Source organism: Styela clava, chromosome 13 (genome assembly GCF_964204865.1).
Source record: "Styela clava chromosome 13, kaStyClav1.hap1.2, whole genome shotgun sequence".
Classification (NCBI taxonomy): Eukaryota; Metazoa; Chordata; class Ascidiacea; order Stolidobranchia; family Styelidae; genus Styela; species Styela clava.
The window spans coordinates 3,563,776-3,587,479 of NC_135262.1; the positions used below are offsets into that span (position 1 = coordinate 3,563,776).

Sequence of the window (23,704 nt, forward strand, 5' to 3'; positions counted from 1 at the left end):
TATAATAATAACAATTAAAACGAGAATATCGGTTGGAAACCGAAGACTTATCGATCGATAGTTAGGGGATCCCCCAAAACAGAAACTGCAGTTTCGATTCATCCGCTCTTGTAACTTGCGCACTGCGCATCGCACACACACACTCGGCGGGTTTCAAAATTCTCTCGCTTTACAAAAATCTAGATCACTATATCAATAATTGATTGATAACTCGCTAATTATACGACATAATTCGCTCAAAGTCAATAGGCTTCTGGTCCGAGATAAGATGAATGCACATGCAAAATCTGGAGCAGATTCAATCTCGCTTTCGTGAGATATCGCGTGCATCTAACAGACACACAGACAGACAAATACCTATCAATATACTTACCGATCTTAAGATCGATAAGTAATAACAGAGGGTAATAGGGCATTGTATATTGAACTGCAGCTCCTTTCTCTTTGTTTACTTCCTACTTGGGACTCATTTGTGTCTGTTGCCACAAGAATGCTTATACGATAAAGTATTATAAAGATAAATAAGGACAGCCTAATCTCTTTCTACAAAATAGCAAGTATATTTTTTATTTAATATGTTTGCTGTGGTTCCGTGATCACATCTCAGTTATTTGGTGGTCAGACTACCGGTACTGCAAAAGACTTTGTACTACTTCGTTTCGGCCTTCTTGTCCATGTATTTGGGAATTACTGTCTTAGTAATATAATATTAAAATAGTGAAAAATAGCTTTCTTTTTTATAAAGCATTATCGATTTGCTCCATACCCACTTCCTACAACCCTAAATTCACGAATGAATTACAGTTTTCCATACTAATTTCTATGAATGATATCTTTTATATTTATAAGAAAATAAAAGTCCGAAATGTTCACACTGTGCCTAATTACATACAAATTTATTACAGTAGTGTAAGACAAGTTTTCTTTACACACTCTCCTGCGATGTTTGATGATATTAAACTGTATAATGTATAATCATTCTGCAATCATCTTCTGTATAATCATATTTAAGTATTGCAACTTAAATATTCGCTTTTAAGCTACATGCGATGTTATTTTCAGATTATTTGTCTATAATTTTGAAGCGCTATATGTTTCCTTATCACCTAAGGCTAATTAAACTTCTTATCAATTGCTTTTTGTCCCTATGAACTTATATTTTGCGCCCAGACAACCCGAAGCGGCGTGCAAATATATATAACATTTTTGGCGCTTCAGAAATGTGTGTACCAATATGGAGGTAACTAATTTTGTTAGCCTACATTTTCAATAAATTGTTTAAAGAAACTGGAGCCTATGAGCGAGGGGGATATTCACTTGGTTAACACAGACAATCCACGAACTCGTAATAGAACTAAAATATGGAAAGTTGGAATAAAATTATGCCACACTACGGAAGTACTGAATATTTAATTAGTTTTTGTTGTTTGGTATTTTTTTTAGAGGGGGGTGCAATTGCAGTTTTTTTTTCGTGACTTATTGTTGCTGATGAAGACAAAGGAATCTGCTTACAATTTAGAAATAAAACAATATTAAAACTATGATAACGAATCTATATTTGACGTTTTACTCGATGATTTTAAATTACTACAGAAAATGAAGACTATTGGACAACCAAGCCCGTTTTCAAATCCCATGCCACCAGCGCCAACATTTTTTTAGCGAAGCCGCTTTCTACAAAAACTGGTAATGATATACAGCGTTGAAAGAATGTAAATCAACATATTTCAGTCAAGTTCGAGTTTTTCCAGATAATTCATCTTCTTGTAATAGATATCGGTACCAGATGTCGTTTGTCGTCTACTTTGCCCAGGCTTGCTCTTTGAATATTGTAACAACAGTCAATAAGGTGAACGCTTTCATTATAGCGTGATTATGCAAGTATGATATTAGACCGACTGGCAAACCCAGTATATCAAAATCAGCTTATGACGAATTTTTAGAAAAGTTCGATTCTGAATGATGTGACATAAACGTTGGTTTTATTACGACGACAAACGCCTCAAGTGAGTTTTTTATTTGAAGATTACCAAATACCAACCTCCATTCTTTGGAAGTAATCTTTTGCCCTGTTACCAGCGTACCTTTTGTGACGTGACACTTAAATACGATTGATTAATTTACTAAGTGTTGTTCCGTATAAGTGGGGGTTTCAATATTTTCTATCTAACTTATTATCAACGGGTTCCCTCATTCCAGACTATGTATGTACTAATACGTCACTTACTGAGTAGCCTAAAAAGTAATAGCATGAAACGCTTTGCATACATCCAAATGGCCTACATAACTTCCTAAAACGCTAGATATAATCTAAGCCTCTACTGCATACCCGGTGGTAGATTTTTCCACAAGTTCGAATATTTTTACATTTAGCTTCTATGGTAAATATCGCCGTCGAAGGATCACAAAGAAAAAGGAAGACATCCTCCATATACGAACTTATTCAAAAAGTGTCACATTCGAATATTTCTAGACTGCAGACGACTAATTTGAAATATCATGAACACAAAAGTTTTTTATTTGTTCTTTATTATTTATATAAAACCAAGAAAAAAAACTTCAACAAAAACAAAACAGAAAAAAAATTGAAATTGAATTAAAATTTTAGCTGCTATTTTCACACTGCAGTGAACAAATTAACAATCCCTATACCTTGGATAATTGCCTGTTTTAAGCACCTTTATAGATTTACAAATCGAGTTAGTTTCATTCCTTAAAATGATATTTTCTTCCAATTCTAATCATGCAGATAGTTTACATTTAATTAGTGCTATACGCTCGTATCTGTAACCATGAGTGCCTTTTTGTGTTTTTTTTCTTTCTTTCTATGCTCTTTTTTTTTATTTCAATGTGATCTGTGCAATAACTGCAGTTTTCAATCTGATCTGGTTTTTAATTTAGGTTTGCACTCAAATAAAAAACTTACAAAAGTAATATTCCTAGCAAAATAGGGAGCCAATTCAAGCTGACCAGTTTTCTGATTTAGATAAGCAGCAGCAAAGGATCAAAAATTCAGCCTTTTCACATTATTCCTATAAATTCCGCCGTTAGGGAGATTTAGATTTTGGATTGCTTGATTTAAACCAAAGCGAGTTTCGGAAAATAAGTTTTGGGTTTGGAGTAGGGGCTTCTATTATTCAGTCTAGTCGAAAGACTACCCAACCGGTTCGGAAATCGTACTTGTCTCTTAAAGTAGTGCTATAAAACCATTAACCTAAATAAGTGCCATATGTTCTACTTTTGCGCAATTAATAAAATAAAATGGAAAAAAACATATGTAAAAAAGTTTCAATAAAACCATAAAATGATAAAAAAATTTAGCGATCAAACACAGTGATTGAAGTTGAAAAAAATCATAAAAGGTTACTCGTTTTTTACAGTAACTCCACATAGCCACATACTTGGTTTGAATTATTCTAGTTGATTTGATTGTGTTCCATCGCCTACGGACCAAGGATGAAGCAAAAGCAATCATTTTCTAAAATGTAATATTTAAAAATATTTCCCCTATCTACCCGAGCCATACAGAAAAGTTTCAATGGTTCCAACCATAGTAGCTTATTACAAATCAGTGGGCAAATATGTGACACGTTTCAGTGAATGGAATTTTCCAAATTTGAAATATTAACATGTAAAGTTACAATGGAACTTTTTCAACAACTGTATACTGGTTTTGAAGCAAATAAAAAATGAACGAAATTAAAATTAGGCTAGAATTGATTGGTTCACCTTGGCTGAAATTGTGGGCCAGTAAGTCGGTAACAAAATGTCGAATTTTGTCTGAAGGTGCACGACGCTCATAAACTATAGTTTAAGTAAAACAAAGTCATTTATTCAAAGATATAAAAATCGAAAAATTTTCAAATTTTGATGTAAACCAAATCGCCAAATTGTTACAACATATATATATAAATTTTTGTGATGCTGAATATACGTCATCATGATATGACGTCCATAACAAAAATAACACCTTGGTTTCGAAACAAATTTCAAATTTTTGAGTAAAATATCAAAGTCTTTTAGGTCAAAATATACATAAAGCATTTTTGTCATATTAAAGCTGGTTGCTCGCCATTTGAACGACTTTTTCCGCTTTGTGAGGGGTATTCAACATGACGGGATAATTTGGGCAAAAATATGTTTGTTGAGATATTCTTAAAATTCATAATGCTATTTACTATATCAAGGTATTAACCTGCTCATTGTACATAAAAAAAATAAATAACAGAATTTGCCGGTTTATAGGGTTAAAATGTTATTTTTCAGATTTAGCAAAAAACAATTACACCATGGCCTCAATTTGGAAACACCCTCTCAAAATGAAAAGATGAGGAGCATCTGGCCGTCCTCATTTGTAAATTTGACTTTAGAGAGAACGCCAATTCCAAGTCTTTAGGCAAGCAGCAAATCAGGTGATGAGAACTTATAGCAATCCCTTAATTATAAGGAGACCGTGAGTACACCAAAGTATATGCAATTCCAGCATCCGGGAATGTTTGTATTGCTTTAGCAGCGTGCATGCTCATTGTGGTTCTGTCACTCCAATCTGTAATGATTTCGCGTGATTGTCGTGGCTATCATCAAGGCGTATATCTCCGCCAGATCTTTCTTAGGGCTCTTCTTGCCCCAAAAGTTTTTCTATCAGAGTCACATATTGATGTAAAGCGTTAGAAGTGCTAGTAATGATGTCATCAGTGTTACGTAATGAACACGTAATGCTGCGTTGCCACCTCCATCTGATTGACGATCGCTACCTAAAACAGAAAAGTCACTTTGTCAGATGTTTTGTAGTGGTGCATGTAGTGGCGCTAAAGAGTCGTGAAGACATCGAACCGATATTGCCACACCTTACTTTATCCAGCGCAATCACGTCTTTCTTGCTAAAAATCGGTTTCTAAAGCCAACCAAAACAACCAAAAATCTATTACCGCTACCGAAATCGGATAATGATTTATTTAATCGAAACATCAGTGAATTAAAGTCCTAATCTAACACGGGATTATCGAAAAAAAGGTTTACTTTAGGTAAGCATTATATCGTCCACACATTCTAAATTTACTTATAAAATTGGCTACGGTTTCAATTTATAATTTTACGGGCTCGTGTCGTGACAATTGGTTAGTATTTACCAATTTTGACCGCAACATATAACTGTTTTCACACTTACTGGGCGAACGAGCAACTGATTTCCTTGTCGTTAAAACTCTAGATAAAGTAGTAGTCTTGACTGTAGTCGTTGTCCTCAGAGTAGTCGACTCCTTGAATACAGTTTTAAGGTCTGGGATGATCAAATTAGTTTTCTTTTTTGTCACTTTAACTTCGAGTCTTATCAAGTTATTGCAAGGGTGGTTGTGATGCTTCTTTTTGTGGTCGTAGCCCTTTGGAACTCCTGTAAATTAATTTTGTTTATTTGTGCGTTATAGATATATCATTATCGATTTTGTTCTTGTTTTATAATGAGCACCGTTATACATTTTACATCAATATTTCGAAATATTTGTAGTTTTAAAAAAAGCTGATGGAATTCGGAAACTTTTTAATACAGTTACAGCGTACAGATGTATATTTTGATAAGAAGGAATGTGGAAGTGAAGTCAGAAAAGCAAAACAACAATTTACGTTAATAAAACTTAGGTCACGAGACTGCTCAGAATCAAAATAGTTCTGGTACTCAAATTTCATTGTTTGTTTCAATCGCGTTTTTTCGACTTGCTTCAATTTTCAAATTTTATATGGTTTGTGTGGGATTGTGGTTGAAGTAAAATAGGTTGTTCAATACCGCTCACTGTTATTCCGACTGTGGATTAGGCTGGGGAGTCAGCCATATTCGAGAAATCTTTATATTGGTTTAAAATAGAAGCAAGAATTGGATTAAATATTGCTTATGATAATACATGTGAGCGCGATGACCCTGTGGTATCGGGTTCAAACTACAACCATCTGAACCAGGATGTAATAAATTGACTTGGCAAAGGCCGAACCGTCGATATCTCAGTCATTCCAAATTGAAGTAGCCGCTTTTAGGATAAAACGCGTGAAAACGTAGCAAATATAGTATATATAAGCTATATATATGATAAAACCAACTTACCAATGTAATAATACGTCTTCCCTTCTTGAAAAGTGAATCCTATCGGGTACGGACTAATTTTCTGGAACTTAATTGTGAGTTTCGTCGGACAAACCGGAGAATCACATGATAGTATTGGGTTCTTTTTTGCTGAAATTAAAAAAAAATGAATAAGTAAAACCAAATTTTTCAAAAGAGAAATTGAACGGACCAAAATCATTAAATTCTGCAACTGTACGTTTACGCACAATTGAAGAAGTAAGATGCATATTGTCTATCTACCATGTATACCCACATACCGTCATTCCTCGGAAATAAGACTCTGTCTCTTTAGAAAAATACCACTATTTTGGGAGGATGTCTTTTATTTTCATTTCCCAAAATCAAAATTACAAAGTGAAGTAGAGAATTACGGGATTTTCTTATATACAAAACATGAAAAACGATATCCATTTACTCGAGTGGATAAATAACACGTTTTTATTAAAAAATACTAAACATAGGTTATTTCAAAATGACCAATCATATAAAACGTGTAGGGGAGATTTCTTACCATCGACTAGTCTAGGTCAAAACAAAACAAAAAATTCGCGCTATTGACTAGATTTTATTTTCAGGGGGCAGCTTATATTAAAATTTTTGAAATTCAGATTAGGTCTTCTCTTCAGGTCAGGTCTTATATTCGGGGAAACACGATGTTAGTAACCACAGGCTAATTATTATGGGGTACCTAAGTCATAGTTATTGTCAATTTTATTTTTTCCATTCAGTCAAAAATAACATACACGAATTAAAGATAAATTAAATAAAATTAAACATATCTTTCTATCGGGGAAGGGAACCTGCTTCAGGTTGGGTCTTATATTCAGGAAAACACGATATTAGCAACCAGAGGCTATGTCTATAGCTAAATAGATTTGATCCGACGCTGAGTATTTTTAATGTTATCACGTAATAAAATCTTGATATTACAAACACGGGCATAGGAGTTTATTTTTCGTTTAATTCGACCACTTAAAGTTTGCATATCAGCGCAACTGTAACGAATTTGTGGTTAACCCGCGGTTCCTGGCTCAAAAAACGAACGAATGAATGTAAAACGTTTTTCTTTTCTTGGATAGTTCACAGCTATTTTTAATAAAAAAAAATGAAAGCGATTGTTCACATAGTTAAAGTGGTGATATTATTTTCCCAAAACAAAAACGAAATTCAAAAACATCGTTTCAAATACCCTTTGAGTGGATGTTGTTGGTGATTCAGCTATCAAAGCCATACTCAACAACAATATCTAGTTAATTTCCGACCTTACAAATTTAATTAGATATCGAACCTTGGATTTGGCTGCTCGATAACCAGTTTTGGTTCCTCGCAGGTTCCCTTCCCCGATAGAAAGATATGTTTGATTTCATTTATTTTTTTAAATTCGTATGTTATATTCCACTGAATGAAATAATAAACTTGACTATGACTTGGGTTTACATCGCACCCCATAATAACCTTATCAACTCTCACCTTCTATGGCACAAACATCGTACGCCTTCTTATCGGTGACCTGGTAAAGGTAGAAGAGTTCCATCTCATCTTCCGCTTTCCCTTCCGGGTATTGAGGGCAAATGATGTCCATGAATTCGTCGATATGAGCTTCAAGTTTGATCACTTTTCTGTAAAGCCTGAAACAAAAACATACAAAAATATTTTTATTTATTTATTTTTTCAAATTCTTTAATTATTTTGTTATCGACTTTTAAGTAAATAAATCATGATCACATGATTAGTCGAAGCTGAAACATTTTTAAAATTCAAATATGGGTAAATTAGGAAAATCCAGTTCAGCAAACTATCTAAATCAAACGAATAAAATGTAAATTTTTTATCGGATGAAATCTTGAAAAAAAAAATTCTGTTCTGAAGTTTTGAATTTCTTCTTGCCAAGTTTGACAGTAACAGCAATCGCGTACGGCCGGAAACGCAGGTTTTCAAAAGTCTTCAGGGTCTAAGAATTGTTTCAAGCAACGAAAATTGCTTTGATACAGAAAAATACTGAGTATCGACCCTTCCCCATCTCACCAATCCAATACATAACTAAGACTGGTAATTGAACTATTCATCGCCTCATTGTTACTCATATCATCTTGTTCCTTGAATAAATAAATATCCCTAATCTAGAAATTGCTATGAATGCCTATATTTGTTTGTTTTTTAAAATTATCTATATTAAGATCGACTTTGCTGACGATTCTAAATAGCCTATATTTTTCATATTAATCTGTTTGCAAATATTTACAGTTTTCGTAAGACGAAAAATTATATGAACATTTATTTTGTCAGTAACGGTCTGATAGACATATATATCAACTAATTTTTATGGCATTGAGCGTTAAAAATAATAAATGATGATAAATTGGAAAAAATAAAGAGTAGAATGTTTAAACTTGTGTTTCACGGCCAGAAATATCTGTACATGCACATAAACATACACAAATTTTTAGTCACAATTTTTTTTTCGTTATTAAAACAAACATCATATTTGGAAAATTTTGAATTAGAGTACTAGAGTAATCTGAGTTAATTTGCTACTAGACTCGCCAGGATTTGAAACCGTCACAAAATTTCAGTTATCTTATCGTTGGAAGAGTCATGCCATTTATTATTCAATATGGAGCAAGATTGAATGAAATTCATTTACCGTACATCCAGTGTGATTATGTTTCAATAGCGACAGAGTTGCTCTTCTATCTTATTAATTATCTAATTAATTATTGAGGAAATCCCTTTTACGGATGGAAAAGTATGAATAAGTCACACATAATATTGAAGCTTTCTTGCTTCAAATTTGAGGCTACATAGACTCATTAATTCGGAAGCAAATGAGCGTTTGAAAATAAGGCAGCTAATAAGTCTTAGATTATGAAAAAATTCATTTGTGATGAATCCGCAATTAGTTATCATGGAAAATCGGAGTTATCAAATTTAAATACAAAGTCTTATAAACAATTTAATAGTAAAAAATTGCTATTATTTATTATCAAAAAAGTACTTTTTTCTAAATTGGCCCTGTATTTCCGAATAGCAAGTTTGAATTTAATCTTGAACATGGTTTTGATTTCAAAAAGATTAATATTCATCACAATTAGTTGTTTTCAGTTTTCATGACTGACTATTCAGAATCACTCATGTATTTCCTAAGATTTGCACGGGTTAATTTGGATAGCGAAAGTAGGTTCTATAACTGAAATCCCTCATTTAATTAAATTATGCTATTGTCATGGTTATACTAGTTTTATCGCAACACTTATACTATTAGGAATTAGGAATAAATTAATGAGTTTTACAGTAGTGAATGAACTGGATTGGGAGATATTTTGCATTCCCGGAATCAGCGTAAGTGAAGTCGGTCGAAATGTTGGTCTGATGAGTTTGAAATAAAGCAATACGAAGCTACAAATAGAAAAAAAAATTCTGAAGATTCATAAAAGAAATAATTTGTTTTGCTGTGATCTAATCACCCATATGTGTGTGCGCGCGTGGCAACACATTCTAACTTTTATTCTGTACGCTATGAACGTTACTTGAGGTTTTGTTTGCTCTCCTGATTCTCTAATCAGTTTTTATTAATTATTTCATCGTCTGTCATGCTGATAATAAAAAGACCAATGTATCATAAATGGAGAAAAGCAGTCACAATTATGCCTTTATTCAATGATGCTCCTAACTTGCATATTTTGTTAGAGTAAGCAGGTTGTCAAAGGGAGCCTTAAAATTTGATTGGTGCGAAAAGACTCGCGAATGACATATTCCCTCTCTCAATAATAATTATTTATTCCCGAAGAATAAAATATACTTTTCATCAAATACCATGTCTTGCGTACAACATAATGAAGTTTACAAAGCCTATTGTGGTTTCACAATAGATAATTATTACGTCAAATGAATACTACTGTGAAAAGTTTTAAAAATAAATAGATTATCACAGTATTTTGATATTTGTATAATATGTTGATATTTACATAGCACCAATTCATTATCATATCTACATTGGATGGCGATTTGTTGTAATTAATATCATCAAACTGTATTAGGGTCAGTTGAGATTCGTTTATGCCCAGAGCCTTGCTGGAAGAAAATATGTTATCATTCCTTAAAACTGTTCTTGATATATTTTGTTGGCCGACCAATAGTAAAATGATGCAATTACAGACGAATATCAGTAAAATAGTTGAGCATTTTTAATAGTACACAACTGACCTATTCACTTCTTTCTGAGCACCAGGACTCTAACACTATTGCCATGCCCTGTTCTGTTCGAGATTAAAGCCAAGGAAATGAATTTAAATAATTACTAGTATGGCAACAAAGGGTAATCTATTGTGCCACAACCTTTAGTTTATTATTCCACTATTTCGTCTTGTAGGGCAACGTATGATTACCAGAAATGTAAATCATGAAGTAGACTCGATGGCGCCTTAACGGCATTGTGCTTCTCTTTTAAGGCTATCATGATTACGGGAATACATATACAGTATTATTTGCTACTGAATCCCTTAAAATTGTAAATTTTGGTCGCTCGCAAAAACAAAAGTTAAAAACCACTGTCATGTTAAAATGTCTTATCTCCATCTTTTTCTTTGATAGGCAGGCCCACACTTCAATTAGAAAAGCGCTGTCTCCAATAGGCCTTTACTGCATGGTCTATTTCACAGAGGGCTGGTTGTTGTACAGTCATATAGGCATCATGTTTATTTTTAGTCGTGTACTTTAAATCAAGTACAACTAAATAATAAAATATATGGTCGCAGTAAAGCCATAGAATTTAAAAAAAGAAGCAAAGCTTCATAACAAGATATAAATTGTTAAGCGTCTAATGGTATTGTTAATAATATTCCAAGCTCTCTAGTCTAAATTAAAAATAGGAAAACTATTCGTGGTGTAAGTCACATTTGTCTTTACTCGAGACGATCACGACTTATTGTGGCTTGAATATCTCGTGGTTTTCAACCATTATTTAACCGATTACATCAAATTCAAACCAACAATTAACAAAAAACGTGGTGAGAGTTGTACCAGTGGTATCGTGATACCGCGGTCGTGTACATGAGTTTTCCCATAGGTATATTTACAATAATATTAATTTTATTTTATTTTTAAATCGAGTTGTAAACAGGAATACCTAAAACAGGGTGGGAATCGCTAAGTTTCAATATTTTCTTCAATACTCTAAAAATTGGGTAGAACACTCAATTTTATAGGCATCGCAGATTACACGCACATGGTCCAAATTCAATGCTCTGGCCTCGCCAACACCTCATCCCATCTGAGAGATCCCAGCGTTTACAAAACAATATAAGTAGCTTATTACAATTGATAGATAGCAGTTGCTTCTTGTAATGTACTTTGTTTGGAGAACAAAAACGAGAATAGGCGATGATAAAAAGTATAGTACACCTTACACATGGTTTTTCATCAGCGCAGAACCAACATGTGTATATATCTATCCTGCAAATTCTCAAAGCGACAACTGAAAATAAAAAGCAAGCCACGAAAGATGCTGATTGGATTTATTCTGCTAGTTGGACAACAAATTAATTTTGAATATTTGAATTTGACATGAAATTTTCAAAATAGTGATTTTATTTTTCGTAGTTTTGGTGAAATTTTCCCTCTGTTTATCAAAAGTTTTTATTGTTGAAATTTTCCCAAGTTAGAATCTGGAGTTAAAATGACTAAATTGTAATTTTGTTACCCCATAATTACCCAAAACATTAGAAAACACGGGATAACAAATCTCATTAGTAATAAAATCCTCCAAAATACAAAAATAAAACCAACAACTGTGATATCATAATTCACCACGTACAAGGCGGTCTCGCTTCGGTGAATATGACTGAAAGTCTTCAATAAAGCGTGTCCAAGAAATTGAGAATACTATGACAACACTTCTGAGTGATACTTAATGTTTTGTCACGGAGAAGCGTAATCCGCAGAATCATATCCGCCGTAGCCCCGTGCTTATTCATCTGCGCACACATTTATGACTGACTGTTCGTTACAGTCGCACGGTCTTACTCTAGTGTGTGATCTCAATGATATTAATTAGGGTTGTGGACTGAAATCTATGCGAATGTTTTTATGTATTAAACGCATACCAAATTGACACCACAATTGGTAATTTGGTATTCGATTGAGATCTGGCTTATCAAGTAAGATCAACGTACTAATCAGCGACCAAATCCCATTTCTATATAATTTTACTGTCACTCTTTTTTTCAGCAACACATGATATTACATACATTACATATACACAGTAGTGGGATTCAGCCGGTTCGCACCGGTTCTATAGAACCGTCTCACGGAATTTATAAGATCAGCGAACCGGTTAGCATTACATGACATTTTGTAACAGAACCACCTGAAAATATGACATTTGTGTGATGGAACCGGCTGACAAAATATTTGAATCTCACCACTGCATATACAAATAACAAATTCTAATAAGTGACTTAATAGGATGAATCATACCAAATGGGGCTTGATTACATTGCGACATGGATAATACGAGAGGAATTTTAATCATTCAATAACATATAACGGGGGCGGAGAGGAAGCTAACAATTTTGATGATTAGGGGTTCAGATTCGGAAATCGAGTGTAACCGTAAGCAAAGTATAAAGTTTTAAATGAATTCAGAATACCACAATTTAAATGATGGGTATTCTAAATCGTCAGGACTGAAGAAAAACGAAATACAGCACGGGTTTGTGACGTCATATAAGGCCGACACCCTCTCGAAAATTATTCTCACAAAATTACCCAATCGGGTGCAAAAGATATACACAAATAATTTCCCATGGGGTCAACATCATTATATATAAAGTTGTGTAAAAGATACCTGACTTCTTAATTACCACCTTAAAATTTATACAATTTATCAAAAGTATTTGTGTTAGCGAATAAAAAATAGGCTATCCGTAGTCAAGTTTGGGTTGTTCAACTCTTTAAATCCCTTTATTAACGCGCTTAAGGCGGCGCCTTAGCATCTCTTGATGTTTAATATCATAAGCTGATGGATCAGGGTAATTCAGTGTGGGCTAATCACGTGCTAAGCTGGGTTACGGTGACGTAATAAGCGCAGAATGTAATCAAATTGTGATGGCATAATACATCGTGCGTCGGATATAAGCCCACTTAATTTGGGGTGTCGAATTGCTATGACTGATATCCGCCTCGAATGAAAATTTTGCTACCGCGCTGAAACTTAAAATATGCCATATAAGCGCCTTTACACGTTCACTCTAGCCAAAGCATTGGGTAAGTAATGGTACAACCGTTAATATTAGAAGAGATCAATTTTTTTTTGGTTTGGACCTCCCCTTCATATTTATTAAACACTTAGGGCTGTGACTGGTGTTCACCTGAAATGAAAAATTCTTTAGATCAGCGATCGGCACCCGCGGCTCACGTGAATCAAAGTGGTTACAATTTTTTTTTTTTTCCCAGCCAGAGAAGTTTAATTTTTCTATCGCACTGAAAGGTTTTACGCATAATTGCAAACTTTTAAAAGACATTATATTAGAGTAGATGTTGCGGCTCCGAGTAGGTTTAAATTTGACGGAAACGATGCCAAATGACTCTCTCAAATCTAAAGGTTGCCGACCCGTACCCGTGTTAGATGATACGACAGTTATTAGACGAAATCTATATTCTGTTAGTACAGTCCACCAATCCATAATTTTACACCCGTAGTGTTGTCGTTGGCTTAGGTGCTAACCTAGGTCAAGACAGTTATATACAAGGCCACAAGCACAATGCCATCTTTATTCTTATATTTGCCGTTGCCAGAATTGAACTCATTTCTGATAATTCAATTCAATTCCATATTTTGTATTTTAATATGACCTGTCGCCATTTTTATTTTAATATAATTCCAGTTTTACGACTTCGACAACGCCCTGCGGCAACTACATTGAAGCAGATAGCAGGTTTGATGCTTTTATCCTTGGATTAATAGCTTGATTGTCAAGTCAAACAAATCACATTTGAGCATACTTATCAAGTACGATATTATAATGTACCGTAAAAAGACATTTACAAAACTATATGGTTATATAAACTAAATTTTCGCTTTGAGACCACTCCATGCAATGCTCTGCAGTAAAACGCGCCACTGATATGTGAAACGTTACAATTTTTGAAAGACCATTTTTTCAGTTTGGCATTGCTATATTGTAAATAAAATGCAAAATTTTGTGTTTTATGCAACGCCTTTCATGACTTTCACTCCAAACAACGTAGGTTTTGTTACGTTTTTATGAACATTTAGTAGGTTTTTGACGGTTTTAGTTGGGCTTGTGGTGTTTTAGTACGATTCACTGATGTATAAGAGGCTGCAATTTATAAAAAAAACTTTCATCTTTCCAGTTTGCCATTGCCTTTCTAATTATTTCAAATGTGGACCATGCGTCCTCCAAATTCGATTACGAGCACTTCTAATCAAAATTGTCATCTAGCGTTGAAATTGTATTTTCAAAAAGCCTTTACCATATCCCATTACCAATACGATAATGATATGATGAGACCAATATATGGATGTTGCCCTCTCCAATTGAATAAACATACTGCAGGTGTGTATATGAAATATACGTAAGTTGTACGAATTTTTAACAGTGTTGAAATGTCAATATCGTCCGATATTTGTCAAACAAGTCTGAATCGGTCAATGATTTACAATTCTGTGTAACAACCCGGTTACGATAGCAAAACAACCAGCTGAAACCAGATTAGGTCAAGGTGAAATAAAAACAGGACACAAATTATATCAAAATCGAAAGCAAGACTTCCAAAGTGTTAATATATGATGAATTCAGGAGCGTATGGCCGGAGGCCTCAACTTCCGACCTTCACCCCCTACCACCCCCCACACCCCCCTTTTTATTTACTTGGAACACTTTTTAGACCCTCAAGATGCTTGAAACCCATTACCTTGGTAAAACATGCGAATTAGAAACCAAAATACTATAGTGAATAGACGAAATATTATATTTCACTGGCTTGGTTAGCATATTATATTGTGTTTTCGCGCTATACGAGATTCAATGTATGTTTAAGTACAACTCCCATTATGCAAACATTAAAATAAAATTGGGCCGAAACTTTATATGAACAAAATAAGACTGTGCCAAACGACTTCTCGGTCAGAAATTACATTAAACAATCAATTAATGAGACATGCTGGGGGTTTCTTTTTATTTGGGTATATTTTTCATGAGATTTTGCTCCCTTGCTCCGAACTAGGCCTCCATACATGGTAAACTGCTATTCGAAGACTTCGAAGAACCGAGTTATTTACCAAGCCCTGGAGTTAGGTGGTGGACGAGGTTGAGAACCTCTGATCATTGCCCCACGACGTTCTATGTGCTTGGGTTGATGTCGCCATTAAACGTAATTTTCTATTGAATTTCAGCTCTTTTTAGAATTTTTAAAAGTCGTATGTGTGTATGGATTCATGTATGAAAGTTCAATTCTTCATGACAAAAGTGAATTTTTTAGAGGGGACTTCCTGTGTACTCACGACCCCGACCTAACTTTGAGCAAATCTGCATCAGAAGCTGGTTTATAAACATTATAACACGTTATAAAACTAGCTTATGATGTTTTCAATTTTCAAAGCTTCTGCTTTTCGATCATGCCCCAATATTTGCATTGTGGCGCAACGAACAATCTATTATTTCTATTCCACGTCACGAACTCGTGATCAGCTCGTGGACTGCGATAAGCGATTGGTCTGAAATTTGGTCTGTCAAGTTGAACCGTAACAGCTAGCGAGTCCGGCCGAAGACCGGGAAGCGTGATTTTTTCAAGAGACATGAGGATCTAAGAAGCGCTTCCAGATATGAAAAATTGTCATGTATAATACAGAAATTTTTTTTTTTCTTCTCACATTTTGAAAGGGTAGGGAGGGGTTGGGAGTTCGGTTACGACCCGCAACCATTCTTCCCTGAGCACGCTCGTGTAATCCAAAGGAGAAGTAATTTAAAAGGCAATTGGGACTCATCGCCACCAGTAAATGATATTGAATGATTAAAATCTCTATTCATTTATTTGAGGATTAAATACACTATATTTCATTATTTCTTGCATTAGATCAGTGGTTCGCAAACTTTTATGGCTCTTAGCCCCCGGCTTTTAACACACATAGCCCCCTATTTAAAATTCCAGTGATATTCATAGTGTTATTTTGATTTGTAGATTCCAAATCTTATTATGTTCAAACAATTCATGGAAAAATTAAAACACCCAGTAAAATAACTTTATCAAGTGAAACTATGAAAAACAGGGATTGGCTTCTCTGTGATCCCTTGGCATGGGTACGGGCCCTTGATTTAGAACCGCTGCACCAGATAATTTAATTATTTGAAAACATTGAAATTGCCTGATGGAGCCTTGTAGAGGCGAGAAACGTGTCATGAAAAATCAAAAAAATTGTCTTTGACATTTTATTGCCTCGAAATATGACTTCGGAACCTTTTTATATAAAAGCTGCAGGAAACCAAATTAACTATATTGTATCAGTTATAAATGTAATAAAACACGAAGAATGAAATTTAATTTGATTTTTGTTTGACGATATTATTTCTGCTTCTCAAATTTCCAATATAGGAAAAGTGGTTTCGGAATCCGCTGGTCGATTCAGACGATAAAGAAAAAAAACGATACATTTACAAGATCGTTCGTTATCGATAATAAACTATAAACGTCTGTTTTCTTCATTTTCAGTCATATTTATGTGAAATCTTTATAAACCAAAGTTTGCTTAAATTTTGGTTTGAGGGGCTTAAACTAAAAGTAACTGAAACTAACTGACAGAGGATTACATTCCTGCACAAACAGAAGTTCAGTTGTTGACTAGATTGTTCTTTATCCATGTAGAATTACAGTGAATCAATTTATGGGTTCTGTTCTTTAAGTTATCGTGAATATAGTATGAAATGCCGTGGTCATATAGGGTGTTCATAAAATCTTAAATTTTTTTCAAATTTTCAAGGGAATTTATCGATATCCCATTGTTTTGGTCCCCATAGATGTAATAAATGAAGTAAAAATACTTAAACAAATACTGATTAACAAACAACAAACCTGGTAACGAGATATATTAAGAACTGTCTTCATAACAAACTTGATATTGCGAAGGAACTTTATGGACCCCTATAAAGTAATCACATGCGCATATTTCTGCATACACCAATTTCAATCGAACTTCGAAATCTTGAATGGATTTTTTCATTTTCCAAATTATATTGTTCACAATTCAGTAAAAGTCGACGACGCCCTACATCTAAAAAATTGGCATTTAATCCGCTTGTATAAGGTTAACATAGTCACATATGGCTGCTTATTTTTCACCATGTGTCCATGGAAAAGCATATATGTCTAAATATTTTGTGTCTGGGCATGTCTAGCCCACAAAGGCCATACAGACAATAGGAGTTCATGTAAAAAGCACAAACATTGATTTTATTTGGGCCTTGCTTGTGCATGTTAATATTATTTATTACCCAAGCTTGATTAATTCTCCCATTTTTATTGTCCGCTTGTCAAAGGATTAGATAAATATTTGAAATTGGAGTACTATGGCCATAAAAGTTGCTTTACGTAGAACTATAGTGTGTTCTTTATATCAGTTGTCATTTGCCCACACACAAGCAATATATCAGAAGTAAGCCGGTATAAATCACGTAAAAAGTTCTTTACACTAATAAAGGTGCCCGGAACATATTATACCGATGTAATTGTAGTCAAAGAAAAGAAATTTTTGTTATATCTGTCTTTGAGCCCTAGCTATGAGTATATTTTTGCACAATATGACAAGTATTTTGTAATTCTTATTCTTAAATATCAACATAAGTGCCTGGAACCCTATACTATAACTAATATCATTGCGGTGAAAAATATATATGTTGTTGAATAAATTTGTTGGTACTCCTTTCTTCGGTTCTTGATGATATTTTCATTTACAAACAGTATAACATACAACCTTCAATTCTAAATCTTAGTCGATATTTCAGTATTAATTTGAACAGCACAGTCGCTTGGTCAGAAACACAAACGAAAGTACGATATCATGTTCCCCAAAGCTTTTCGTTACATTTTGTCGTGCATTGTAAATTCCAAAAATTTCATAATATTATTACTATTTTATGAAGACTAATTTGACAAATTTCTAACAACTGAATTACAATCATTTATAAAATCGTGAAACTCTCACACTGACTCTCAGCAGAGTTTTACCGACGGAAAATGTCGCCCCGAGAAAAGGTATTACACACACTTCTTAAATGGAGATATACTGGTTCAAATACACTTCAGAATGTAATTGATAGCATTTGGTATCTGATAAGAGTATTTAAATTTTTGTTTGAAAGCTTAAATGGCAAATGTTTGGTGATCAGGATAGAGATATGATTGTTCCTATACACACAAGAAGCGAAGTTGATTTATTATACAGTTTTGTTGGTGGTATTTCTGGTAGTTCAAGTCGGTTTATATCAGTATAAAGAATCCAATTCATACAAGAAATATTTTGGTTGCAAGATTCGATGAATTTGATATTGTCAAATAAGCATATATGGTATATGATAGTATATATCCCAAGTATATGATTTGTTATCCGACGAGACCTTGGTAAAAAAAAAATTCAAAACCGGATAGGTTTTTCGACTCCGATCCGTAATATGTGTACCTGGATAGGGTTGTGCCATAATTTAATTCCGATATTCTTTATTTTAGGTCTATTACGAGTGCGAGACGGGTTCTATTACGAGATATATTTCAGTCCCTTTACACAACTTGATGCGTAGGCAAACAAAATACAATTAGTTACCTCTATATTGGTACACACACTTCATTGTTTCATTCTTTACAAAAACCACACACATTTTTACAAATTCTGTTAAAAACAATGTTCAATTATTTCTCCAATACACTAAAACCCTAATTATAGCGTAGCGTGACAATTATTCTTCTCCAGACGTTAATTGCGTGGGAACCGGACGAAAAGACAATTTACTGCTCGTTGTAAATTTGCTAAAAACAATTTAACTCTTTATTTGGAACACTTTTGAAAATGGTGGTAAATTAATTGTTAATTAATTGTTTTGTAAGTTAACCAAAATCTTTGAACAGGCTCAAGCCAAACATACATTACCATTACCTGGACCTGGAAAATATGGATTAGGAAAAAATTTGTGTAACTTTACTCGAATTTTAAATTTGATTGTTTTGCAATCTAGCAGGAATTTCTAACAAATTTAAGCTATATTTGAACAGTGTGTAAAAATCATATTTATGATTTATCCCAATTGCATACGTCTTTCACTTCTAAAAAGTCGAAGCACCAACTACTAGTTAAAAGATGCAACTTTTCAAATACATTTTTAAATATGACGTCAGAATAGATTTCAATTTCACTATAACGAATATTCAAATATATTTAAACCAAGGATTGTTTAAAATAACCCCAGACAAAACCTTTCCAAAACGATAATAATTTTGGACGCTTTTTAAAGTCGAATATGATTGCTAGTTTGTATGTCTATGAGTTGTTGAGTAGCATTTCTGTGTTTATACTCTGCTTGAGAGCAATTTTTGGTCAGTTTGTTGAACGAAGGGTCTCAAAATATACGACTGAAACTGAATCGTATTTCAACAATGTGTCGAACTAGGAAAGTAGGCAATGCATTATTTAGATTTTTAAATTAAGTAACCCGATTCGTTTCCGATTGCAACATTAAAATTGATCACGACCAATTTTTTTTGAGTTAAATGTAATCCCAACCTAAATTTGGCCTGAAAGTCCCCGTAATGTACATATACCTGTAATTCGAAAGTTTCTGAAGATCGCTCTCTCGGAGGTCAAAAGGTAGATTACGAATGTTTATCTTATATGTACATTGAATAAATTTAACAAAACTTTGTTATTTCTGACTTTGGAATAATATTATTTTAAAATAATAAATAGAATACTCCATTAATCATTTTGGTCACGAGGCTATTCAGGGTAAACTGAAGAGTGAAACAATTTAAATAAAGTTTTGTTTTGTTTCCGCGATCACCACAGCCACGGGCGTAGCTAGTAATTTTCGGAAGAGGGGGATTCTGAAATTTCTAATTGCCATGATAGACTGTAGCACAGACATTGACAAAGTACTGCTCGCGGGGCAAATCCGACCCGCTGGGTAATTTAATCTGGCCCGTATGATGCTGCCACAACCAAACTGAAATCAAATTTTGATGTTTTAGCTAAAATAGCTCAAGAAATTTGTTGAGATTGCGGTTAAATTTAGTTTTGGCGCAAGGCCAATTGTATTCTACCTTTGCTTTTTAACACTGTAAATATTGTTCATAAAATGTTTTACGTAACACTTTCATGGCCCGCCAGTCTAAGTGGGCAAAAATTTTGGCCCCTGGTTCAAAAACCTTGCCCACCCCTGCCGTAGTAGCTAGTGAATCCATCGAAGTTTTGGTAGAAAATTGTAGTCGGAAATCTTTCCGTTTCTACATTGTCCACTCAATTTATTACCGTGATCATTTTGGATAAACTCTAAATATTTACCCATATGGCTCCAAGATAGTCGGAGGCGTACCGGTCTAACTAAGTGAACGATTCCCAACAGGGGAGTAACTTTCCCGAGGAGCAGGAATGAGGAGTTTCGGGAATAAAATGAGTAAAGAGGCGAACGGGGGAATTTAACGGAAAAGGTTGGGAACCACCGAACCAATTGGTCACGATTATATCATTGCTTACTTGATAAAATATTTAAATACAGCAAGGAATAAATTCGAATTAATTTATGGGATGGAATATTGTATTAACATGAAGGCAGAAGAATACCGAATATAATCGTTGTATTGGAAAAATCGTCAAGTTCCTAGTTCTTCTGAGAAATGTTTTGCCATTACATCACGTTTCCGCATTACGTAATCTTAATCAACAGTAAATTACATCATACATAATGTTTGAAAAAACAAATTAATTATTTCCCTGCGTTTGTAAACTTACACAAAATTAAAATAAATGAAAAGTTCCCTCTGTTTAACCCTTCAAAACATTGATTAATAATGACGATACAACTTTTAATTACATATGAAATTATATTATATTTTAAAAGCGGATGTTTGAAAAATGAAATGAGCAATTAGGTACACTTTGTGCTCTATAAATGTCACCTGTTTTAGTAGAGTTATTTTCATTATTATAGGTGCTATATCATGGTGCGATTTCCTCGGTTTTCACATAATTATTGCTAATTGCATTGTTTTATATAAGAATCCTACTCATTCGGATCATAATTACACAATTTTCTTATTATATTACATGAGAAAGTTTGATAACGATGGTGATAATTAAAAAAGCTCAAATTTTGATAGCACACATCAGATTTGTGGGAAATAAAAGCTTAAACATATACCTGTTTATTGAATAGCATGAACATTCTGACCAACTTAATTAAGAATGAGGCAAATGAAAAACAAAAAAAGTGGAAAATTAGGAATTTTCAAAGTCATAGCACAAGAAGTCGATTCCATAAAATAAAAATTTGACTCAACATTTTCCGAAAGCTATCATGATTTTTGATTCAATTTATGGCCTAACCCTAACCTGGTATACATACTACGTTCCGGTGTCCGCCATCTTGGTTCATAATCATATATTTCGGGAGTAGGCTACCAAATATTTTATAGAACATAAAGTGTACATTCGTGATATTGTTGTTGTAAAAAAAAATCGCTTTTCTCCGAAAGTGATTGATCAAAGTGAATTCAATTTACCATTATTTAAACTCAGTATAATTCTCTAATAGTATTTGATTCAAGAGTCTTCCTGCACATTAATGTATTTCTGTAACGTCCGCTGTCATGTGTAACCACAACTGATAGTTGTAAATTGTTGTTATGAATAATTTCAATTCTTCATTTAATATTCTTATCGTTTTATTTTTCTTTTCTTTTTATTTCTGAGTAATAAATGTACCAGTGAAATATTAGCGCCTATGTTGTTCTATTAGTTCACAAAAATGATTAATTTCGCGTGCTTTGAGTTCAAAAACAAAAAACACATTGCATCACAGTACAGAAACTACTTTAAGTCGAGTGTGCATGGAGCACCAAAACTTTATTTTTTATCTTTGAGTTATCGATCCAACAAACTTGGTTGAGGAAATTAGAAATAATTATGATGTCACATAGGAAATTTTTTTGAAACGCTTGGGGCTAATTGACGTTAAAACAAGAGACGACTAATAAAAAAAAAATATGTATAAATTTCATTGTTTTACAAAATTTTATCATCAAAATATATTCATGCCAGATTGCACAAAAATTGAATATACAAATAACTTGTACTGCTTAGTAAGCATTGTCCTTAAAAGATCTTGAATTCAGGAAACGCACTCTAAAATACAAAAAAAAATTACCACTTGGAGGAAATTGTTTATTGTTTTTTTTATACAACGACTAAACTACGATTCAGCATCGGAATGAATTGACACAGAAAATCAGTGTTGTTTAAGTCTATTGTGAGTCCTGTTTATACCAACACATTTTCACAAAACCAGCACACTATTCCTAATAAGGAACTGAATGAATATTGAGATATATTACTTTTGAAGAATTCCAAAATCAGCAACATTGAACGTGATGACAGATAGAATACGTGAATACTATTTAAAAAATTCGCAACTGAAAAAAAACAGAGAAAACAAGATTCCCATTTAAAGATAAAACAAAAGCATTTGAGCGTCGTTTAATTTGGCAAGGTAAATCCTAACACAAAAATGATAAATTTTCAGGAATACACTCAGCGCTTCAAAAGTGTGTGTACCAATATGGAGGTAACTATAATTTTATTCGCCTACTTCACATCAAGTTGTGTAAAGGAAATGAAACCTATGGGTAGGGGATACATTCACTTGGCTAACACAGACAGTCCCCGAACTCGTAATAGAACCAAAATAAGAAAAATCGGAATATAATTATGCCCTAACCCTAACCTGGTACAAATACTACGGAGTACCTTAAAATTAGCTACGTTGAGGATGTTCATAGACAGAACACTCAGAAATGATAATTTTCTAGTAAAAAATTCCTTCTGGGAACTTGAGCTAATGTGGTAACAGTTTAACAACTTCAATCATCGCCCGAAACCTACCGGGGTCATTAACTTTATCTCAAAGTCAGAATGTTATTCACGCATCATTTACTGCGTATGATAATGATGACAAAACAACGATACATCATAGTTTACACTCAAAATAAGAAAAATATTGAGAAACTGCGATTCTTAAGTGTTCGTTTATTTTTGTGGTTGTGTGTTTTTTAATAAAGTGTGCGATGAAATATATTAAAAAAAGTGGGAAAAAGGTTAAATTCTTGTTCCCGCTATTTTGTGAACTCGTTTATATATTATATATAGCTATATGAGTTCTCTATTTTTCAAGCATTTCGAGAAAATCCAATTCTTCTTACGAAATAACTTTTTTGTGGCTCTAGGTAACAATGTGTCAGTGCGGGTAACGTCTGGTAGTAAATTGTGAACGTACGATTTAACACCGAAGTGGGCAAGCTTTTTAGACCAGGGGCAAA

The 23,704-nt window shown here is 33.6% G+C and overlaps 1 protein-coding gene across 1 annotated transcript in view; it reads right to left on the reverse strand.

Annotated features, from left to right (window-relative positions):
- Nucleotides 1-2,743: 2,743 nt before the first annotated feature.
- The window catches only part of LOC120333189 (ephrin-A1-like), a 28,034-nt gene continuing 7,073 nt past the window's right edge, over nt 2,744-23,704 (reverse strand). The window contains exons 2-5 of the mRNA XM_039400557.2: nt 7,583-7,740; nt 6,092-6,220; nt 5,168-5,389; nt 2,744-4,754 (exon numbers count right to left, since the gene is read on the reverse strand). Of these exons, the coding sequence (XP_039256491.2) occupies nt 4,648-4,754; nt 5,168-5,389; nt 6,092-6,220; nt 7,583-7,740 (616 nt within the window). The 3' untranslated portion in view covers nt 2,744-4,647. The remainder of the gene's footprint in view (nt 4,755-5,167; nt 5,390-6,091; nt 6,221-7,582; nt 7,741-23,704) is intronic.